The 23,511-nt window shown below is 37.1% G+C and overlaps 3 protein-coding genes across 16 annotated transcripts in view; 2 read left to right on the top strand and 1 right to left on the bottom strand.

Moving 5' to 3' along the window:
* NIF3L1 (NGG1 interacting factor 3 like 1) overlaps positions 1-13,871 on the bottom strand; it is a 40,816-nt gene extending 26,945 nt beyond the window's left edge. For 5 of the 10 annotated variants that reach the window (XR_009055085.1, XM_057745355.1, XM_057745344.1 and 2 more), the window contains exons 1-3: positions 12,419-12,534; positions 4,520-4,600; positions 7-165 (exon numbers count right to left, since the gene is read on the bottom strand). The gene's annotated coding sequence lies outside the window, so the exon portion shown is untranslated. Of the gene's footprint in view, positions 1-6; positions 166-1,243; positions 1,376-4,519; positions 4,601-12,379; positions 12,535-13,742 lie in introns of those variants that run through there. The other 5 variants (XM_057745347.1, XM_057745350.1, XM_057745351.1 and 2 more) reach the window with 5 other exon arrangements.
* On the top strand, positions 100-14,626 carry PPIL3 (peptidylprolyl isomerase like 3). 5 transcript variants are annotated; one of them, XM_057745360.1, is made up of 8 exons: positions 240-435; positions 967-1,042; positions 2,143-2,217; positions 3,412-3,505; positions 3,867-3,934; positions 6,524-6,642; positions 8,682-8,760; positions 14,185-14,626. In XM_057745360.1, the coding sequence occupies exons 2-8, from the start codon at positions 1,040-1,042 to the stop codon at positions 14,218-14,220; spliced, it is 474 nt and encodes a 157-aa protein (XP_057601343.1). In that variant the 5' UTR covers positions 240-435; positions 967-1,039; the 3' UTR covers positions 14,221-14,626. The 5 variants fall into 5 exon arrangements, with proteins under 5 accessions (XP_057601340.1, XP_057601341.1, XP_057601342.1 ...); XM_057745357.1 differs by lacking the exon at positions 14,185-14,626 and having other exon boundaries at positions 100-435; positions 8,682-10,341; XM_057745358.1 differs by lacking the exons at positions 240-435; positions 14,185-14,626 and adding an exon at positions 122-214 and having other exon boundaries at positions 8,682-10,341.
* A 154-nt stretch (positions 14,627-14,780) lies between these two features.
* On the top strand, positions 14,781-22,828 carry CLK1 (CDC like kinase 1). Its single transcript, XM_057745343.1, has 13 exons — positions 14,781-14,911; positions 16,008-16,171; positions 16,451-16,679; positions 17,710-17,800; positions 18,199-18,265; positions 19,721-19,837; positions 19,923-20,089; positions 20,518-20,612; positions 20,706-20,835; positions 21,532-21,614; positions 22,056-22,135; positions 22,234-22,324; positions 22,451-22,828. The coding sequence occupies exons 2-13, from the start codon at positions 16,008-16,010 to the stop codon at positions 22,592-22,594; spliced, it is 1,458 nt and encodes a 485-aa protein (XP_057601326.1). The 5' UTR covers positions 14,781-14,911; the 3' UTR covers positions 22,595-22,828.
* Positions 22,829-23,511: the final 683 nt, after the last annotated feature.

Raw genomic sequence — 23,511 nt, forward strand, 5'->3', positions numbered from 1 at the left:
ACTCACCAGTCCCCGGACTCCGCCAGCGCTACTTCCGGTCCTGCGCCGAACTTCCGGGCGTCGTGAAAGCGGGCGGGGCGGGGGAGCCAGGCGGAAGTGGTCCTTTCCATTTTACGTCTGAGCGCAAGGCAGTTACAGAGCTTGACCAGAATCACGCTTCTTATCCTAGTGAAATTATTAAAAGAGCCCCCTTACACGGTCAGAAGTATTCCTGGTAGGGATAAATTACATCGTCTCCCTAGTTCTAGCCGTTTTGGTTTAAGATAGGGAGCAAGGGGAGGGAGGAGGCGGGCAGGCGGGGGGCGTTCTCGCTAATGGGTCCCTTGCTCGACTTCCGGTGGCCAGAAGAAACTAATTTCGAATCTACAGACCCGTGGGCCACCTGGGGTTGCTCTTTGGTGTTTTAGTAACAACTGTGTTAATCGAAGTGGTTGAGTAAGTATGGGTAACTTCACTTGTTCTTCATTCACTTAACTCAGAAGCTTGCAGAGCGCTGTGTATTTTAGTTCTTGGGCTGCTTCCAGTGAGTATTCTGTACGGGGAGTGTGTTGTTGAAGTAAGACAATTAGTAAAGCAGATAGTATATTAGTGCTAAGTGCAATGGGAAAAGGAAATCGTTAAGGCAGATTTAAATAGAGTTATCAGGTCGAGACCAGACTTTTGAGCAGACACTTGGAGGTGAGGAAAATAGTGGTACAGATGTCTGAGTGTACGTGTTCCAGGCGAGGGGAACACCCAGTGCCCAGACGCCGAGGCAAGAGTGTACCCGGCCCTTGAAGAGTGAGCCGGGGAAGTAGGGGTTGAGGGGCTTGAGACGAGTAGTATTGCCTGATCGCTTCCATAACCGGATTTTTATTACTTGGGTAGGATGGGTGCTCATTGAGACTTTTAAATATGCAGTAAAGATGAGCATGTGTGAGTTAAGGAAAGGAAATGAACTTAATTCTTTTTTTCTTTTGTAAATAGAGGCTTGTTTTTGAACTTCTCTCAATAAACTGTAAGAAAGTAACAGTACTTCCTGAAACCATCAAGAAGAAAAATGGTAAATTTTATAGAATTCTTATGAACGTCTTTCATTATAATTTTTAGAAATTCAGTCAAGGGAAATAAAACTGGAAATTTCAATGACAAAACAGAGACATGATAAGCTGTAAAAGCATGCAATGTAAAATGATTCTAAACAAAACCAGAAATAAGTAAAATTACTTTTAGAATTCTTTTTCACTTAAAACACAGAATTTACCTTTTATGGAAGAAGATTGATACATGATGGGTAGAGATGGAAAGCAGGTGTTGCAGGGGCAGAAGAGTATAGCCAGGTGTGATCATTTTAATTGGATCCTTTTGCTTTTGATCCAAGGTGGACAGCTAGAGCCTGAGGCAGAAAGAAAGCAATGTGCCCCCACCTGCAACACGCGCGTGCGCACACACACACATATACACACACATGCTCTGCTGCCTTCTGTTTTCAACCTGGTCATACTTGGACTGCTAGATAGTATTGTAAGAAGAGAAATTAAAAAGGAAACCTCAGAAGTTTTCCACCCTTTCTGGAATGGGGTAACAAAAGGAGTATTCTAGCTACCAAAACAACAGCTTAAACAAAAAGCAGGCAAGAAAGAGTACTCCGGTTACCTCTACACATTTACGATCTGAAAACACGATTTTTATGTCTGTTGTCTTTAGTGGAGAAAGAAATTGTTTTTTAACTCTCTCACAATTAAATTACATAAGGGAAATGGTGAAAACTATGCTTGTAAAAGTCATTTTCATACTATTTTTCAATAAATATTAATGACAGTGAATTGCCATTTGTCAGTAATGCTAGCATAAAAACTGTTTTTATTTTTATTGATAAAAATTCAAACTTAAAATAATTATTTTCATCACAACATTTTCCCCCAATTTTTAGCATAAATACCACTTTACCTTAACATTTATATTTCTCTTCTGGAGTTTTTTTTCTACTGCTGAAATACAGTAGAAAACATCTCTCAGAGCTACTATGTGGATGGATCATCTTTGAAACGGTGTTTCTGTTTTTATTCTGATAGTCATCTTTAATATCTAGTTAGGGAAATGATACAGTGCACAGTCACCTGAAGGAATCTCATTTATTCTCACATTCTCTCTCCTTTTTAGTCGGTGACATTGCATACAGATGTAGGTGATATTAAAATAGAAGTCTTCTGTGAGAGGACACCCAAAACATGTGAAGTGAGTACCATAATGTATGTGTAAAAGATAAGTTAATGCCTCAGGATAACCATTTTGAAATTTTCATCTAACTTAAAAAACATCCAAAAAAACAAAAAACAAAACCAAAGCTTTTCTATAAAACCATTGTCAAGAGAAACCAGCAATCATAATTTCTTATGTAATTTACACTTCTTTTTCTGATGTCAGAAGTGGATTAAAGAAAGGGTAGGTAATTTTTCTCTAACCATAGAGTGACTGGTATCTTTTTCTCTTGGCCCATTTTCCTCAAGAAATGTAAATAATCATTAGATATTAGGTAAGAGGACTGTTCCATACATTATTTCACTTGTTTAAATGACAAGGATAGAAGGAAAAACAGGGAGTTCCATGGCAGTCCAGTAGTTAGGACTCGGTGCTTTCACTGCTGTGGCCCAGGTTCAATCCCTGGTTGGGGAACTAAGACCCTGCAGCCGTGTGGCTGGGCCAAAAGAAAAAAAGAGAGAGAGATACAAGAAGGAAAAAGAGTCAGCTATATATATCCATTCATTCAGCAATTTATTTATGAAAGGTTATCTTGCCAGCATCTGGAACTACAGTGATGAACAAGAGACATTCCTTGCTCTTGTGGAGCTAATATTCTACCTGGGAAGATAGGCAGGGGGAAAATTCATTCTAGAAAAAAAGTAATTCTTGAGGGTAATAATGCCTTGAAGGAAATAAAGTGTTGAGAGAGAGAATAATGGGAAAGGATTTATTTAAAAGAAGGTGAGGGCAGGCCTATTCAAGAAAGTGATACTTTAAAAACTGAGTGTGAAAGGTAATGAAGGCATCTCCTGGAAGGACTTATAAAAAGAGCATTCCAGGTATAGAAATAGCCGGTGCAAGGGCCTCGAGGTGGGAAAGCCTGCGTTTTTTGGATGAATTTTCAGAAGCTTGATGGAGTTAACACAGTAAGCAGCAGGGAAGGGGTTATTATCATTATGTGATGTAGAAGTAGGCTAGGTCATGCAGGCCCTGCTGAGGATTTTGTATTTTATTTCAAGACAGAAGGAAGCTATTGTAGAGTTTTAGGCAGTGACATTATCCAAAGTAATGCCTGAAAGGTATCGTTTAAATAGGTTGTTGTAGTGTTTTCAGTAAATACAATTGGTTCTTTATCTTAAATGTGTTTCTGCTACATCATTTCTCAATCATTATTTTTACTCTCTTCAGAATTTCTTGGCTCTTTGTGCCAGTAATTACTACAACGGCTGTGTATTTCATAGAAATATCAAGGGCTTCATGGTTCAAACGGGAGATCCGACAGGTAAGTTATTCCAATAATACCTAGGGAATTGGGTATGTAGTGTGAAGAAGAGACTAGACAAAGAATAGAAAAATAAAAGTATGTGGGGTTTTTATAACTTACCTTAGCAAGAAATTTTTAAGCAGAAGCTACTAGCACCTAGCCCTAAAATATGAACAGTCTTGATAAGGAGAGTTTGGGGGTTTTGTAGAGATATTTTATTTTTATGGTCTTTAAAGTTCAATTTTGGGAGGTAAGACAGGACATACCAAATTTTATTGTTTTTAAAGGGTTATGCTATATAAACTAGCCCTTACATTTAGAAAATGAACCCTTTTTCAACTTTAATGAGATACTTCTTTTCATTTGTCTTGTGATATAGGTACTGGAAGAGGAGGTAACAGTATCTGGGGCAAGAAATTTGAAGATGAATACAGTGAATATCTTAAGGTATATCTGAAATACTTCAAAATCTATTCTTTCGTGCTGTGTTTACACTTGGAAACTTTGGTACATATGTTGTGATAATACAAGTTAAAATAGAAAGATGCTTTTTCATCGTTTTTGTATACTTGATAAGTAATGTCAGGGAGGAAATATAAATGGCAGTTCTAGCCTAATATATACTGGAATCTCACCATCACATGACTTTTGACATTTAGTGAGCTCATCTTTGGGTCCAATCTGAAATGTTTAATCAGTAATGTACGTAAAGTGCTTAGCTCACTATAAAATTCATGTTGAATGACATGAATCATTGGCCTTTTTTTGAGACTGGGGAGGAGAGATTGTCAGACCTCTTGGTTGCAATGTTGCTTATTATCAATCTCCAATTTTTATCATCTTCTGTTAGATATTTGAATATTCCTGTATTATCTTCACTTAATGTCTGTGGTAGATCTCAACTACATCAAAGAGAAGTGCATATAAATAAATCTTCAGCATAGTAAAATTAGATATTTATATTTCCTCTTTTTGTGTTTTTCAAACTTTCTAAAGAATTTTTTTTCTAAAAATTAAAAAACTAGTACATACCAATATTTTTTAAAGAATCAGTTCCATTCCCCAGAGATGACATCAGTTAACAATTTATTGTGTGGTCTTTCAAACTTGTATCTGCATAGAATGATGTTTATAATTAGACAAAAAGAAATCAGTTATCCTCAATCAGAATATGTAATCTAGTATATTGTTTTTCGGTTATAGTAAAACATCCTCAGCAAAACTTGTGAAAAATATTCATTGCAGTGTTTATCTCTGGATGGTGACTATATTATCTTTTTGCTTTTCTATCATAAAGAAATATTGTTACAAAGTTGGAGTTAAGAGGTGATAAATTGTTAAAAAAAATCATCCTTTTTCTGAGTAGGAAATGAAACAATTTTTTAGACGTTAATTAATGACTGTTTCCATGGTACTAATCTGTCATCCTATACCAGTGGTTTTCAAACTTTGCTGTTACAGATTCACCTGTGGCAGTTTTAAAAATAAAAAAAATTGGGGCCTTACCTCCCTGAATCTAGAGAAAAACAGTAGAACTGATTAGGACCTTGATAATATTTTAAGGTACCCTGGTGATTCCTACACAGACAAGGTTAAGAACTATTTTCTTATACAGCAGAGTTGAGGAGGCATATTGAATATTCACATAGTCTAACCTAGAAATTCCATTCCCATGTGTTTACCCTAGAGAAATTCATGTACATGTGCACTAGGAAACATGTACAAGAGTGTTCCTAGAGTACTGTTTGTAATAACAAAAATCTGAAAACAATGTCCTTTGATCTTTGAATGGACAAATTGTAGTATATTCAGTAGTAAAATATTATACAGTGAGAGAAATCAGACTACAAATAGTATGATACTATTTTATAGAGCTCAGAAACAAGCAAAAAGAAACAATATATTGTTTAGGCGTGTATAAAGATATCAGAATACTGGTTACATCTTGGAGAGGCTGAAGTAATAGCTGAGAGGAGCACGTAGGCATATGCAATAATTTGGTAAATTTTAATTCTTAAAACTTGGAAATAGGTTAATGGGTGCTTATTTTATCAAGTTGTAAGTGTACATTGGTAAGGTACATATATTGGTAAGGTATGCATCAAATACTACATTTGATTGGTAGTCACCTTTTAGGGAGCCAATAAATCATTAATATCTCTATGTAGCTGCATCTCTATGGTTTGTGTCATTAGTGTCCCTTGATGAATAGCTAAAGATAGAGTAATCATTGGAGTTACTTGTAGTATATTTTATATTTGGGCATCTCCCTGTAAGACAGTTCTGTCTGTCTTCAATCTTATCAGTAAAGTCCCCTTAATTCCTTTATATAGTCCCTTGTATAACAAATAGTATCATGAATATTAGAGTTAGACAAGGCCTTCCTAAGATCATCCAGTCCTGGGGTTATGAACTGACTGCCCACAGGTGGAAGACCCACAGATGCATTCTCTATGGCCGTTGGTTTAAAAAAATTGTAAATATCATGAGGCAAGAGATACACTATTCCTTTTGCCAGACTCCACCATTCCTTCATGTTTACATTCTGCCCAATTATCAGTTTATTATCTGCTAACCCTTGTGAGCATTTGAATTATGAGTAAACCCCTGAACTAGTCCAACCTCCCTTGTTTTACAGATAAAGAAACTAGCCAGAGTCCAGTGTATATGTGAAGAGATTATGGGGATTTTGGTTTTGTTGTCTGCCTGATCATTTCATGCCAGCACACTGGTCCTTAATATAAATGTAAGGATTATTTTTATTATACATTGATATTGCCAAGTGTTCGTGGCTCTACTTCTCCAAAGATGAAATTAATTGGAGAATACGATTTGATATATAAATAACTTACATACAAGTTTCCAGAAATACAGATAATACAGATACTGAACATTTGGGATAGCCCTAATGGAAGGTGATAAAATGTTTTCTTGATCCCTTAAATATTATGAAGGTAAAGAGTGCATGTCTTGTTTCAGTCTTATATTTGGAATACTTATGTAAAAACAGTTAATACTTTGGCCTGTCTTTTTCAGCACAATGTTAGAGGTGTTGTATCTATGGCTAATAATGGCCCAAACACCAATGGATCTCAGTTCTTCATCACCTACGGGAAGCAGCCACATCTGGACATGAAATACACAGTATTTGGAAAGTGAGTGTTCTGGTTATGGCTTTCTTTGGAATGTCAGTGCAAGGGATACATATGAGTGGCTGTGATAGTAGCATAACTAATATTCAAAGAACAGTATGAGAGGTAAATGTATCTGGAATTTAAGTCCATCACTTAATAACCCTGTGACCTTGGGAAACTTACAGCCTCTCTGAGCCTCAAGGGCCAGTACCTTTTTTTTTTCAGGATCATTATGCAAGTTAACAGTATGTACCTGTTTTCATTAAGAATAGCATTTTGCATCAACTAACACATCTGAAAAACAGTTGCTTAAACAAGGTAGACCGGGATGCTGGTTCTATTATGTCACTGATGTTCCAGGTGCCTCTTGCTTCTCAACCATCTTTAGCTTTCATTCTGAAGCTCAACTCATGGTCATAATTTGGGCAGTACAGCTCCAGTCAGAACATTTGTGTTCCAAGCAGAAGGGAGGAGGAAGGGCAAAAGGCACTTGCCAGCTGAATCAGCCCCTTTTTAAAGAGCTTTCCTGGAAGACCCAGAACTTACCTACAAGGGAGGGTAGAAAATGTATTTTAGCCAGACGTATTGCCAATCTCAATAAAATCATTCTTCTGTGAATAAGAAGGGGAGATTGGATCCTGGGGAGGTGTTTAGCAGTTTCTGCCAGAATCTACATTACAAGCACTCTATCTGTGAATTGCTTTTATAAATCAACAGGAAGTCAGTTTGTCAACAAATATTTACTATGTTCAATAAACCAAGGCACAGTTTTAGAGTTTGTTTTATTTAACAGTTTGGATGCCAAGCTAGTTAATTGAAAATAGAAGTCTACAACTTTTCATTTCATATACGTGTCTAATTTATAGATTAATAATAATCAGTGAAAAGGAATGTTACAGTCTTTAGTAGTTTTTGTGTGTATATAGAAAACCCAGATTCCCTTTCTTTTATTTTCTCCCTTAACCCACCATTCAGAATTATTGACCAGTACTTATCAGGACTTATTTTACTGGGTTTGTAAAAAAAAAAAAAACTATAGAGTTTAGAAGAAGGATTCTTAACCTTCAGTCTAGTAATTTCTTGAAATTATTTTGTGTATATGCATACACATTTTTCTGAGAAAATGGTACATAGCTTTCCACTGGTTCTCAAAGGGGCCGATGTCCCAGATATTTATCTAGGCTTACTTACCTCAATTTTCTACCTGCCCTTTTTTGCCTGAGATCTGTTTCTTGTATCCTTTTTTTTTCTTACTGACCCAGAAGGTGGGAAAGCCTTTAAAACGTACAATTTAAAGACCTTAATTGTCTTACATTTGGGTGTAAAATCAAAAGGTTTTGGTTATAGTACCATTTTAGTGGAAATGTAAATTAAAATGTAAATCCGTTATCCTTTTCTTAAAGTACATACTGTAAGTCTTAGGAATTGATTTGAATTGCACTAGGAGGTATAATCTAAAAAGCCACTTTAGCAAATGTTTTAGACTAACTTTCCAGAACACATTAGAAGGCTAGTTCTCAATATTTCTTTTTTCTTGATAGAAACATGAAGTGGGCTTGCTGGAAGTTGACTTAACTGTTGATCTTCTATGCTGAATATTGCTTTTTGTTTTTGTCCAGAAGTAAAAAATAAAAACATCATATTTAAACAATAAAGTGCAAAGTGGCCACCCACTTCAGGACTTTCATTGTAGGGCAGTACTGATAATAATAGTGTCATCTTTTCATGCTTTGTCCAGGTTTTTCCTATAGCAAAGAAAACCTTATGACTGGTTATATTGGCACCATTTGTAGCTATTCCATGTGAAGGAGGCAGAATGCAACGTTTAGGTACTTTGCCCACTGCTGTTGTTGTCTAAAGAAATAAAAATGAATTTTTGTTTTTGAATTTTGGCCCCTACCTATGGCAGAAAATCAAAGCAATATTTTTTTGTACTCAACTAGGGAATTCAAAGAACTGAGACATGGTCATTTTCTTTTAAAAAGATAATTGCTATAGATATTTGGATATTATGCTTCAATCTCAGGAAATTTTCAAACATTATATTGTATCTCTTTCAGGGTAATAGATGGTCTCGAGACTCTAGATGAATTGGAGAAGTTACCAGTAAATGAGAAGACATATCGACCTCTTAATGATGTACACATTAAGGACATAAGTATTCATGCCAACCCATTTGCTCAGTAGCTATAATAGACCTGGACAAATACTTGGCAAACTATTCAAGGAACACACCTATTTTGGTTTACCCAGTTTTAATTATGTCAGAGATTACATCATCCTCTGCTTGTTTACAACTATGACATTCTGAGTTGGTGGTACCAAGGGGAGCCAAACAGCTTTTACTCCTATTCTTAGAGCATATTCTTTACTATAACTATTATCCAATGCATTTCTTTAAATTTAATTTAAAAAACAAACAAACAAAAAGCTGTTTAATTTTGTTTTTATATATAAACATTCATTTTTAAATGCTGAGTCTCAAATCCAGGCATTTTTTAGCACCCTAATCACATACGCCTATCATATCTAGTCCACATCCTAGAATTATTATTTTCTATTAATTATTTACTTTGTACAGTTAGAAAGAGGAAGGGAAAATAAAGAGATGGCCTAGAAAGGCCAGTCAATGCAGTTGCGATTTTCCCTGGTCTTCAAATTTATGGTAAAGGCTCAGAGAAGTCAAGTACAGTAGACATTTGGAATTTCCCAACTGATTTTGCCCAAGAATATTTTTTTTTCATTTGTTTTTTTTTTATAAATTTATTTATTTATTTATTTATGGGCTGAGTTGGGTCTTCGTTGCTGTACATGGGCTTTCTATAGTTGTGGTGAGTGGGGAGCTACTCTTCATTGTGGTGCACAGGCTCCTTATTGTGATGGCTTCTCTTGTTGCAGAGCATGGGCTGTAGGCACGTGGGCTTCAGTAGTTGTGGCACATGGGCTCAATAGTTGTGGCTCACAGGCTCTAGAGTGCAGGCTCAATAGTTGTGGTGCACGGGTTTGGTTGGTCCATGGCATGTGGGATCTCCCCAGGCCAGGGCTCGAACCCATGTCCCCTGCATTGGCAGGCAGATTTCTTAACCACTGTGCTACCTAGGAAGTCCCACGTTTTTAAATTCTTTTTTTATTTTTGGAGCTTTTTTTAAATTTTTTTTTATTTTATTTTTTTTATATTTTATTTTTTTTGGGGGGGGTACATCAGGTTGGAGCTTTTTTTTTAAAGCATATCTTTTAAAATAATGCAGGGTTAAATAAAATAAACAAAATAATGCAGGATAGAGTTCTACACATGATCCATTTGAAAAATACAGTTAGTTGTAGAGTCCTGGTCTGGGTTCGAATCATAGCTCTGCCCCCTACTGTTAACTTCAGACAAGTTAACATCTCCAAGCTTTAATTTTCTCATACATAAATAATCCTTCATATGACCGTTGTGAGGATTAAATGAAATAGTGTGTGTGAAGCTTCTGGCATGTAGTAAGTGTTCTGTAGCAAGTAAATGGAAGCTGCACCTCTTAACCATATCAGGGCTCTCACCTAATCAGGCCATGTATCGGGCTCTACCGTTGATTTGGTCAAGAACTATGTCTGACTCACTGTCTAGATCACCTAGATTAGATTTTGGGTATTCATAAAACTGATACCAAACATTTCTTGGTTTGTATCGTTTCTGCAGATAGCTGATCTAATAAATGTTTTGATTCTTTCTTAACTGCAGTTTGGGAGTTAGCTTGCAGTTATCCTCTTGTTGCTATCAATACTTTCCACTAAACTCAGGGGCCAGTTATACTAAAGCCCTCACACTTTGTTTCACCCTTTCAATTTAATTTTTAGTTTCTAGAATTAGTATTAAGGCCTCTTTTGGGGCAGAATTTGGTTTGCCACTTCTTATACTTGATATCTTTCTTCTCCAAACATATCATTGAATTTTTGTCACCACCCTAAGAGTATTTTACTGATTGTCAGGATGGTTTTGTGCTGATTGACATTCCCTCAATTTTTATTCCAAACTGTGCCATTTTTTTAGTGGTGCCAGTATGGTGACTTTTGGGTTTTTAAAGCTCATTCTTATGTCTGCTCAGTTGTACGCATAAGGATCTTGTAAATAGGGAGGTATATTGGCAGCCCCCTTGGGCCTCTTGTAGGTACCATGAGGATCAAAATCCAGAACATTGATTTCTGTCCACTCACACTAAATTGACTGGTTCACTGATCACATTAGCAGTTGGGTGACCCAACTGCTAATGACTGATGTTCTGTTCCATGTATCAAATGGTAGTAAGTATAAGCTACTAAAAAGACTAGAATATTGCTGATCAATCCAAATTCTCTTTAAAACAAAGTAATATGGTTCCCCATCTAGACCAGAGGTTGGCAAACTGTAGCCCTCAGTCTGGCCACCCGTTTTTGCAAATAACATTTTATTGGAACTCTGCCATTCCCATGTTTATGCAGTGTCTGTTTTGTGCTACAGAAGTGAGGTGATTGGCTGTGACAGTGACCAAATATCCTGCAACCTAGAATATTTTCTATCTGGCCCCTTAAGATACAGTTTGCCAACCCTTGACCCAGACTATCAGAAGTTGCCAGGTAATCATGGTTTCACAGGAAAGGGAGTTGGATGAGTTTAAGGGATAGTATAAACAAACTATGCCTGAAACCTCCTCCACTCTAGAATTGTACCTGAATTCGTTAGAATTCTTGAGTCCTGTTAATTCTTGGTTTGGAGCTCTCTTTTGAGGCTTACAGACCTTTTGGTTAATGGCAAATTGAATAGTTATAATTTATACCTTGGTTGAACTTGGAAATTTCCAAATCCATTTAGCAACACATGTATAATCTCTATGTTGGGTATTTCTGAAGACATGTTTTTTTGTTTGAACAACTAAAACTAGTAAGTAATTTATTGAGCTGCTTCCAGGTTTGGATACAAAGATGCACAGGACACTGCCTACTCCATAGTCTAAGGAGCTAATAGACATGTAAATAGATAAATTTTAATACATAGGACTCAATTTTTAATCAGTTTAGTAAAGTGGATAGATTAGTTACTATTTCACTAATGGGTTGAAAAGAAAACTGATGGTTCTTTTCAATTCAGTTTGTACCAGTTGTGTTTCAGGTAGTGATGGGAACTCCACAGAATAATTCTAAAGCAAATCTAGAAGAATACATGATAATGGAAAATTTTAAAAATATAATGAAAAAGGAATTAATCCTGATCTTTATAAAGCTGCAAATATTAAAACTGTGATGGTGTGAGGGATAAGACTAGAATAATAGAAAAGGAATGTAAACAGTAGTATATATACATAGTTTACTTAAAGCATATCCAAAATCATTAAAGAGTTATTCCAAAATTGTGTTAGGATAACTGGTAAATGACATGGAAAAAAAAAAGCAACAGAATTTCACCTCACATGATATATCAAAATTCCAGATGGATAAAAGAGTTACCTTTTTAAAGAAAACACAAGAAAAACCTAAAGCATTTCAAAGAATTCCTTTGACCCGGAAAGGAATTTCTCAGTTTACAAACTTGACAAAGGTGAAGATGGAATGGGTTTAACTGCAGGAAAACAGAACAGAAGAGAGCTGTATACTCAAAAAAGCAATAGGGTATGAATGGGCAAGTCATAAGAGAAAAGAGATGTTCAACTTTGCTAATTAGAATATGAAGTTACAAGTTCAGTATCCACCAAAATAACATTTTTTAATGTTATGCGCTAAGAGCAGCCAAAACATAGTACCGTACCAGAGACTGGGTGGCTTAAACAACAGAAAATTTTCTCACAGTTCTAGCGACTAAGTTGGGAGGTCAAGGTGTGAGCAGGGTTGTTTACTCTGAGGCCTTTCTCCTTGGCTTGTAGATGACCATCTCCTCATCTTGGCTTGTAGACGATCACCTCATCTTTCCTCTGGGTGTGTGTTTCCCAATCTCTTTTTATAAAGACACCAGCTAAATTGGATTAGGCCCCTCCCTAATGACCTCATTTAATCATAAGTACCTCTGTAAAGACCCTATTTACTGCCAACCAAAAATGGGTTGCTATCTCCTTCTACATTATAAGAATGAAATCACAGGGACTTGCCTGGTGGAGCAGTGGTTAAGACACCTGTGCTCCCAATGCGGGGAGCCTGGGTTCCATCCCTGGTCAAGGAACTAGATCCCACACGCATGCTGCAATTAAGAGTTCACATGCCACAACTAAGGAGCCCACAACTAAAACCAAATAAATAGATAAAATATGGAAAAAAAAAGTCACTAGCCACTGTAGTCACTAACCTTCAACACACCTTGAAGGGAATTCAGGGTGGCCATCAGGAATGACGCACTATATGCTTTAGGGAAAACGGCAAAACAGACCCTAAGATATTTTCAAGAGAAGATTTTATGAGCCCAATTTCTTGCATCTTCTCATATCTAGAAAAGCACTAAAATCATCCACGGTGACTAGCAGCAATCCTCTGCCAAAATGTGTGCTTGACTGCCCGTATCCTCCTTCACTAATATCATATATAATACTGACCGACTTCTCCCCCTGCCTCTTGGGAGCATTTCCTCACAGCTATGTAAGAGGCTGTCTCAGGGCATTTTGCCCCAAATAAAACTTAACTCACAACTCTCATAGTATGCATTTTTTTCAGTCAGCACTACAAACACATTCACATTCTGAAGTAGTGGGAGTTAGGTCTTAAACATGAATATGTGTGTGGGGAGGGGTGGCACATAGCTCTTCAAACAGCCCACAACATGCACCAACACACTGAAATAGCTAATTTCATTAATGAAACTTTGGGTATATCCCAAATCAGTAATTGGCTGGGTGTGAGCTTTCCTAAATTTAAACCCGGTTTGCAAAGCAATTTTGGCAAGGCGTACAAAATTTTTTCATCGTCTTTTACCCTGTAATTTTACTGTGAGGATTTCTCATAAATAAATATACTAAATTGCTCTCTGCCCATTCACTCCAACTTTGACCTGTAATAGCAGAATATGGTTAATGTCCATATTTAGATTGCTGTTAGGATTAATTAGCACAACCCTGATTAAAATATCGAACAGCTGTAAATTTCACAAGTTACTGTGAGAAATTTCTCCCTCCCAAGTGAAATACCTTATATTTAGTGATCCTAGCCCCATGTAAGAATCCAGGTATTTATAGTCTTAAAGCATTTTCATATCCATTTCGAGAAGCAGCTTAAATGCAAAGAAGCATAGGAATTTTGGGAATGTGTACTCATCACTTTACCCTACAATAGTTGTCCATCCGTATTTCAGCAGGTTCTCTACCTTGCTCTCCTGTGCAAATAAGACCAGTAAAATTATGCTTTGTAGTAAACGCGTGATGATTTTCTGTGTTTCACTCCACTCAGTTTGGAATGACTACGTTAGGGTTTTTTTCCAAACGCCAAAATGGAGAAGGGGCGGGGCGCGGGGGAAGGCAAGATCGGCAATTACTTTGTCCTATCAAATTGCAGCTTGATTTTTGTTGTTCAGAGGTTGTTTCCTGATAACTTTTTCTTCTGCTAATGACCTTCTATTTTCCCCTTTTACAGTTTACTTGGCCTTTACACCGCAGAGGCCCCGCTTAACGCGTAAACGTTGCTTAATTGTGAGGAGTTCCACTTCCTGTCTCCAGACTCTTGCTCTCACATTTCTTCGACTTTTAAAACCTCGGGAAAAATCTTTACAATCCAACTTCAGTGCGTGTCGGCCCAGCCACGGAAGACTTAAGTTCTAAGAAGGTCTCAGAACCTTAACAAAAGCCCAAATCCAGACAATTCCTAATTTGGGACTATTTGATGTAGATGGTGTAACTTCCTTAAGAAACATTGTTTAAGTGGTTGCTATCAGGGCACGGGCTATTTTGTACCCTGCTTCCCTCACTTTTCCTCATTTCTGGCGTTCACGAACACAATTTTTAGTGAGCACGGACGAGTTTCTGCTCCCTAACACAATGTTTTCTCATGGTCGGAAGAGAGCGACGCCAAGATGGCCACAAGCAACCACTTCCCTCCCTCTACCTTTGGTCGCTGAGCTGCCGAGCTCCCGACCCAGCGCCTGCGCACACGGCGCCCTGCGCGCTGGCGCATTCCTCCCCGCGTGCACGCCCCGCCCGGAGGCGGAGACGCCCTTGCTTCGTCATCATGTTTTCCAGGAGAGTCCAGACGCTGCGGCTGTCAGCTCCATTTTGTTGTCGGAGCTCGTCGCAGCCAGCTGGGTTTTCTCCGTGGTCGCGTTGCGAGCATTGTCTCCTTACGCTGGAACTCTCTGGCCAGGACGGTAAGACGCAGGAGGAAGCGGACTAGGTGTCAGGGCCCCTTTCTGTACCTCCAGAGCGCCCGCCCACAGTCTCCTCACGGGGACCCCCTTTTTTCCCCCACCCGCCTCCTCATGGCTGCGCAAAGGTGGCCCTCTCATCTTCCGTGCTTTGCCGAGCCGGTCGCTGAGAATTTCTCTTTGAACTGCGACGCCCAGACTCTGGCGAAGGGTAGTGCTAGGGTTTGCTAGGTGGGGAGAGGTTCTCGAACGTTTGTCTTCCCCAGAGGGAGCGGGGACAGCCGAGCCCAGGCGCCATGTTCTTTGCGGTGGCGGCCTCGGCCTGGCTGTAAGATGGCGGCCGGGCGGAGACTGCCGGGGGGAAGGGGGGGGGGGCGTTGTTGACTGAGTTCTGGAATGTGCCTAAGTCTCGCTCCACAGAGGAACTGTGTTCTTAACAAATGGAAAGAAAGAATACTTTGACCTCGTGTAAGGCGGTATTACTTAATATTTAGTTAAGTCGTAAAGGATTCGCGGGAAAATGGTGTGTCTTTGCCCTCAGTGGTGTAAACAAAAGTCAGGTTTATGAACTCGAAGGAGAAAAGGGCGTGTGTGAAGGAACGTGTGAGAGACGTGGGCGGTCGGGCGTTTCAGGCGAAGGTGCTTATGTAGTCCCACGCGTCGAACAATTGGAACTTTTTGATTTGGAGTTGTGTTCAGAGACGAGGTGGGGAGCCCGGGCAGTTAGTACGGGTATGAACGGCAGTTGATGAGAAGTTTTTATATAACGTCTTTTTTCAAGTTGTTAGGAATTTGTGCTTCTGGCAGGAAAGAATTTTTTTCAAAGTTGATAAATTGAGATTTCCTCCTCTGTTTTTATTTTCCAATACTCTTCCAGTAAATCTGAGCGTGACATGTAAAGTTCAGACTCCAGATTTTGAGACAACAAAAGAAGTCATTGGTTTATCGGTGATTTCAGGTTGGGTGATAATGACTTTTGAACTTTGATTTAAAGCAACTATTAAAACGTCACAATTAGAGTGAATTTGCAAGGACGAGTTTTATTAAAGTGTTGACATGTGGGATGCAATTAACTGGGGAAAACTTGTGTTTTATGTAGATGAGACACTCAAAGAGAACTTACTGTCCTGATTGGGATGAAAAAGATTGGGATTATGCAAAATGGAGGAGCAGCAGCAGCTGTCATAAAAGAAGGAAGAGATCACATAGCAGTGCACGGGAGAACAAGCGCTGCAGATATAATTTCTCTAAAACATCTGATAGGTAAGGAGGGTATAGTTATCAGTTGTATCTCAGTAAAACTGGGGGGAGAATACATTTTCATGATTAAAACTAGAATCGACTTAAAATAGCTGATTACCATTTCTGTTTCCAATGATGGCTTGTAATGGTTGTAAAACTGGGTGGGAGTTTTTTTGGGTTTTGGTAGGAAAAGCATAAAATCTTATTAAGAGTACCGTTTTAAGACATTTATTGAGACTCATTTAAGGACATTCGGTATTAACATCAACCATTGAAAAAAACATTTTGTCTTTTTTCAAGCTATTATCTGGAAAGCAGATCCATAAATGGGAAAGATTATCATAGTCGACGCTACATTGATGAATACAGAAATGACTACGATCAAGGATGTGAACCAGGACATCGTCATAGAGATCATGAAAGCAGATATCAGAACCATAGCAGCAAGTCCTCTGGTAGAAGTGGAAGGAGTAGTTATAAAGGCAAACACAGAATTCACCACAGCACTTCATATCATCGTTCACATGGGGTATGAGCTCTTTTAAAATATTTTGGAAATTTTATTTCCCATTTGAAACAGGAAAACTTGAATTTGTGTTTGATAATTTGAGAAAGTTCTGTTTAAGATGAAGTCATCTCAGTTTTAACTTGCAGGATTCTTTGTGTTTGTGCATTGGATAGGAAATTCCTGAAATACAGTACATGTTTAGTTATATAATAACAGGTTTTATTAATAGTTGACAACTAACTGTCATTCCAGTGAAATAGTGGAGGTAATTTAGTTTAGGTTATAGTAGGGATTGCAAGATATTCTGAAAATTCTTTTTATAGTACTTCCAGAAATCTGATTTGTTTTAATAAGTTAAAAGTCTTACTACAAATAGAAGTAGGATTTTTATATTGGTATGATTGAAGATTATGTGTGCCTCTTTGTTCTGGCAAAGCATATTCTTGAATCCATTTTCCACTAAGCAGAGCACTTAAACAGATTTGAACATTATGGGTTATGTGTTAATTAGCAAGTGAAGCTCAGATGACATTTTAAATACCATAGTGTTATTTTCATGTGCCTTTTTTTTCCTCCCCAAAATTAGTATTTTTAATTTTATTTACTGTTTCAATATTTGTTTTCTTAGATTAGCTAGCAAGTTATAATTTGGCCACAGTCTACTTTTGACAAGTAAATATTACATTCTACAATTTTGCAACATTAAATTAGGACACTAGAAACTTAAAATTATGTTTCAGTGAATGCTACAACTAAACATCTTTTTTAAAAAAGAAAAACAATTGTATTATGTTTTGTTGCCTTACCACTTTTGAGTATCTTATCTGAAAATCTGTTCCTTGCCATGTTTTTCTCCTGTTAACATAAACTATGTGCCCTGTGAATTTCTGGGGACTGAATTTGAAATTGCTCCTGCCAACCGTTTGTGGCCTGGCGTGTATCTGAATGCCTGAATATCTCCCCGCTGAATGAATTTCGTATTCTGCCCTGAATTCACTCGGGTATATTGATTGGCTGGATGATCTTGGTGCCGCCCACTTGACGTTTCCAGAAGAGTCACCGAAGGAAAAGAACCAGGAGTGTAGAGGATGATGAGGAGGGTCACCTGATCTGTCAGAGTGGAGACGTACTAAGTGCAAGATGTATAGAATATTTTTCAACACTTATTAACTTTTCAGATAACATAATCTATATATAGATTAAGATTTCAGGGATTTGGAAATCTTTTTCTTTCTCTGTTTTTGTTTGTTTTTTTTCCCATTTCTTTTGGTGGGGGGGATTGTATTTTTTGCTTTCTTTAGAAATTTAATGTTTGTTATGGAGAACTTCCAAAACAGTAAATCAAGTTAATGAAATTAGCTTAAGAATGAAATTAGACCTAAAAATAGTTATATATGTTTTTTGGCAGTGTTGACCAATAAAATATGTAGTGATAAGGAAATTTATAGCATCAACTAGAATAATCTGCATTTGATAGCCTTTATTGTAAGTAAACCGTTCCCACTTCTTGGTGTGACTGAGTTTTATTTCTCTCTTTTAGATGAAATTGTTGATACTTTAGGTGAAGGAGCTTTTGGGAAAGTCGTGGAGTGCATTGATCATAAAGCGTAAGTTTCTTGGCCTGGGATTGCTCTTGGGAAGGTGGAGAGCAAAGAAAGTTTATTTAGCTTTAGGATGTAGTCTGACCATGAATTAGATACATTATTGTACCCTTTTAGCTTGCAAAACCCAGTAAAGTTCCTAGCCCTTTGTGTTTTTAAGCAGTAGCTATTAATAGTATGTATAAGCCTCTTAATTACAAGCTGAGAACAAATTTTATTGTTTCAGAAAGTATTCTTTTGTTGTCCCACTGTGCACAGTTGTGGCTACAGTTTTATTTTTTTCTAAATCAGTAGTTTTTGGCCTTGTTTTGTGTGTGTTTTGTTTTGTTTTTAGCCTTGGTTTTAGGTTAGGAGTCTGTGGAGCTTTGGTTACCCCAGACATTGAACCAATCTTCAGGGTAGTTACCTAGGAACCTATATTTTTAGAAAGTAACATGATTGATACTGGTAACACAGCTAGGGCTGAGAACTCTTCTAGATTTGTGTCATAAGTTTATTTATGCCCTTCAACAACTGATTGAGGGCTTCCCTGGTGGTGCAGTGGTTAAGAATCCCGCTGCCAATGCAGGAGACACGGATTTGAGCCCTGGGTGGGGAAGTCCCCACATGCCACGGAGCAACTAAGTCCATGCCCCACAACTACTGAGCCTGTGCTCTAGAGCCATCGAGCTACAACTACTGAAGCCCCATGGGCCTGTAGCCCTTGCTTTGCAACAAGAGAAGCCACCATAATAAGCCTGCACTCTCTGCAACTACAGAAAGCCCTCACGCAGTAACAAAGACCCAATGCAGCCAATAAATTAAAAATAAATTTTTAGAGAAACAGGCAAAAAAAAATTAAAACAAAAAAAAAACCCAACCGATTGAAATTTCTGAACATAGTGTAAGAAATTTTCTGTTTCCTGTGTGGATTTTTTCCCCCTTTGGAGTGGTAAAGCTTTTCTAAATGGATTATTAGAGGAGACTTCGTACTGTTGGCTGGTAAGGTTCTGAGAACTAGAGGTCTTTACTCCCACTATATCCCAACTTTTTTGGTAACCTGGACCAAAGGATGATTTGAGATATTAACCAGTGAGTGGTACTATAGGAAGAAACTGTTCTGTGTACCTTTGTTTTACATCGTAGTGAAATGTAAATTGAGGTGGAAGTGTCCCAATATTGTTAAATTAGAGCTATGGTACATAGTTAAAGGATCAAAAAGTAATTCATGTGAGTGATGGTCTGATGAAAATAATCTGTCATTTAACATGTGTTACCGACCCTTCTGACAAAGGTCATTCTAGTTGCTTACACTGAGTTAGAATGCTTATGTGTAATTAGACAAAACTGAGTGCTAGATTATAAATTTAAAAAAACAAATACAGTGGGTCAAAATAAAAGTATAGTTTGAAGAGTGATGGCAAAATGAAATTGGACATCATCTTTATCATTTCTTTAATGTGGACTTCATCTTGTTAACAGGGGAGGTAGACATGTAGCAGTAAAAATAGTTAAAAATGTGGATAGATATTGTGAAGCTGCTCGCTCAGAAATACAAGTTCTGGAACACTTAAATACAACAGACCCCAGCAGTACATTGTAAGTATCAAAATAGAACTTAGAAAATGGCCTTGGTAGATTTGAATTGTGAGAGGCTGTACTCACTTTTTTCATTTATTTATAGCCGCTGTGTCCAAATGTTAGAGTGGTTTGAGCATCATGGTCACGTCTGCATTGTGTTTGAACTACTAGGACTTAGTACTTACGACTTTATTAAGGAAAATGGTTTTCTGCCCTTTCGACTGGATCATATCAGGAAGATGGCGTATCAGATATGCAAGTCTGTGAATTGTAAGTGCTTGGCATATATTCCAGAAACTTGAATTTATGGAAACTGATTTTAATACCAGACCAATTTGGATCTTTGAAAAGAAGAAAATAGAATCTAACATATAAGACTTGAAACACTGACTTAAGAGTAGGAATGGCAAATCTCAGCTTCATAAGAGAAAGATACTCCTTCACTTTTTAAGCAGTTAGCTGTAAGTGAACTATCTTTTTAGAAAGCTAGTGGGTTTTAGTCCTGGTGGTTTTCTAGCAGGCTGTTGAATGTTGACCACTTCTTTGGGCATATGGAAAGGCATTTAGAGAGGCGAGGATTTTTGTGTAGGGGTTTGGTTAGGTTTTTGATTTTTAGAATACTTTTTCTAAATTTCTAATAATAATTTTCTAAATAAAAATTCTAAATTTTTAGAATACTTTTTCTGTTTCGTTCTCAGTTCTACACGGTAATAAATTGACTCACACAGACTTAAAGCCTGAAAACATCTTATTTGTACAATCTGAGTACACAGAGGCATATAATCCCAAAATGGTAAGTCTTCGATGTGTTATCTTCATAGTTTCAAGTGAATATTTTATGCTTTCGTAATGTTATGCCTCCTTAATCATCCTTTATGATTTTCAGAAACGTGATGAACGTACTTTAATAAATCCAGATATTAAAGTTGTAGACTTTGGAAGTGCAACATACGATGATGAACATCACAGTACGTTGGTATCTACAAGACATTATAGGGCACCTGAAGTTATTTTAGGTAAGAATTTCTTAATTGTGCTTTGAGACCTGTATATGTCTTTATTGAAGCTGATTTTAAAGTTTATTTACAGTTCCAGGTGTTTGTGGGACTGTCTTTTTCCCTTTCAGGGATTAGTATAATAAAGCACATAAAGAATTTTAAGCTCTGGGACTTTGAGAAGTTGTTTAATCTTCTGAATTCAGTTTGCACATTTGTGATATGTGATGGGATTTTATTTCTGTTTTACATATTTTTTGGTGGCTGTGTGGAATTTGAAATCTTAGTTCCCCAATCAGGGATCGAAACCCTGCAGTGGAATCATGATGGGATTTTTTTTTTTTTTTTTTTTTTTATTGCATGATGGGATTTTAAAACAATTATTTAATGCCTGTTATATTCCATACACTTCATGTCTAGTCAGTCTTTGCATGGTGTACGTAGCTCCCATTTTACGAATTAGTAAATGGATGCTTAGGAAAAAATGTTTTTCCCAAATCAGTAGTCCCAAAAGAATAAGCCAGATTTGGGGCTTGAAACCAGATGTCTCCAGAGCCCTAACTAATTCTTACATACTGTGCTGTTGTGTTATGTTTAAGCTTCAATTAAGTGATTCCTTTAGGATCTTTCCAGCTCAGGCATCAGATTATATACTTGTTTAAAAAAATGTTGATAAGAAAATATTGAGGATTTTTTCATTAACTATTTACTTTGCAGCCCTAGGATGGTCCCAACCATGTGATGTCTGGAGTATAGGATGTATTCTTATTGAATATTACCTTGGATTTACAGTATTTCCAGTAAGTTACAGTGATCTCTTCAATGGCTTTGCTAAAGTAAATTGCCTGTTTATGTGAATGAACACTTCAACACAAAGTACACACATTTAGTTAGCGCTTTTTTTTTCTTAGTGGACATAATTGTAGATAAATAAAAATCACATGCAACTGTGACGCTGTTGGGCATTTGTATTTCCTTCATAATTTATCATTTTACTTAAAACATTTTTAAGTATATTACAAATAATTATCTTTATTTAGGAAAGTTGTTGGTGAACTTCCATAGACCTTTTTTTTTTTTTCTTAAAACCTGTAGCTTGCTATAAGTATGCCTATTTTAGAGATCACCTTTTTTTGTGACATGTAATCATCTGTGGACTAAAAATTTAGTAGCTGTGTTAAATGAGAACAAAGCACAATGTGCACGTATAGGTAGTTAATAACTTTTCTTTATTGTTTTAGACACATGATAGTAAGGAACATTTGGCTATGATGGAAAGGATTCTTGGACCTTTACCAAAACATATGATACAGAAAACCAGGTATGTGTAAGAGTAAGTGCCAGCAATCACTTTTGCTAGGTGTTTTAGGTTTTCCTTGTCAACATTATAAACATGAATGGATATCACCTTACTCTTAGGAAACGTAAATATTTCCATCATGATCGATTAGACTGGGACGAACACAGTTCTGCTGGCAGATACGTTTCAAGGCGCTGTAAACCTCTGAAGGTAAGCCTGGGTCATTGCTTGCTTAAATGATCAAAATCTTGAGCTTCCTCTCTTTTTGTGGTGGGGAAATAAAATGAAATAGATGGTAGTAGGAAAGGCTGTTGACTGCGTTTCTTTTCTTTTCAGGAATTTATGCTTTCTCAAGATGCTGAACATGAGCTTCTCTTTGACCTCATTCAGAAAATGTTGGAGTATGATCCAGCTAAAAGGATTACTCTTAAAGAAGCCTTAAAACATCCTTTCTTTTGCCCCCTTAAAAAAACTATATAAATCTATAATTGTATAGCTCCCTTAAGAGATCATATGGACTGTATCAGTCTAGTTTTTAAATATTAAGTTATTTTGTACAGCTTTTGTAAATTTCTTACATTTTTGTATTGCTGTGTTTATTTTGTTTGGGTAGCTTGATTTAAGTAAATAGCCAAGTAAAGTAATGAACGTCTTTTTCAGTAATTACTGTATAAAATGATTTATTCAGAATAAATTTCTTTGTATGAATCTGTATCATTTGTTTTTAGCACCGTTTTTGTTCTACCTGTTACTGTAAGAATGGATGTATATATATCTTCCTGGAGTTTTCCTTAAGTCTTTTGAAAATGTTTATTAGCTTTGTTTGCTAAGTTTTGAGCGCAAAGAACTAGAGGTTAACCAAGAAAATTTCAATACTGCTGCTTTCTTGTCTCCCCCAGTGGAATTCCACAAATGGCTTAAGGTGCTGTGCTCCTTTAGGACTGATAACAGAGAAGCCTCTAGAAATCCTTTGTGACCAAGTCTGAGTTGTCAAATGGCTATAAGTCATGTTTTTGTCCATGGCTTTAAACTGCTTGACCCATTTAGGATTCTATACAGTTGGCTTTTTTTGTTTCGTTTGTTTTTAAGACGTTTTTTAGAGTAGTTGTAGATTCACAGCACGATTGAGCAGCAGAGATTTCCAATATACCTCTTGGCCCCACACATATGTATAGCCTCCCCCATTATCCACATTCCTCATGTATTTAGCATTATAGGACACAGAGTTTTCACTGCTCTAAAAATCTGCTGTATTCGTCCCTCTCCTCACCCCAACCTTGGGCAACTTGTGATATTTTTACTGTCCTCTTAGTTTTAGCTTTTCTAGAATGTCATATAGTATGTAGTTTTTTCAGATTGGCTTTCACTTTTTGAGTAATGTGCATTTAAGGTTTCTC

Source organism: Hippopotamus amphibius, chromosome 8 (genome assembly GCF_030028045.1).
Source record: "Hippopotamus amphibius kiboko isolate mHipAmp2 chromosome 8, mHipAmp2.hap2, whole genome shotgun sequence".
NCBI lineage: Eukaryota > Metazoa > Chordata > Mammalia > Artiodactyla > Hippopotamidae > Hippopotamus > Hippopotamus amphibius.

Coding starts and splice junctions, on each gene's coding strand:
- PPIL3 (XM_057745357.1), top strand. Junction 3,506..3,866: donor TCAAACGGGAGATCCGACAG/GTAAGTTATTCC, acceptor CTTGTGATATAG/GTACTGGAAGAGGAGGTAAC. Junction 3,935..6,523: donor AATACAGTGAATATCTTAAG/GTATATCTGAAA, acceptor TGTCTTTTTCAG/CACAATGTTAGAGGTGTTGT.
- CLK1 (XM_057745343.1), top strand. CDS start 16,008: ATGAGACACTCAAAGAGAACTTACTGTCCTGATTGGGATGAAAAAGAT. Junction 18,266..19,720: donor GAGTGCATTGATCATAAAGC/GTAAGTTTCTTG, acceptor TCTTGTTAACAG/GGGAGGTAGACATGTAGCAG. Junction 22,136..22,233: donor CATATGATACAGAAAACCAG/GTATGTGTAAGA, acceptor CCTTACTCTTAG/GAAACGTAAATATTTCCATC.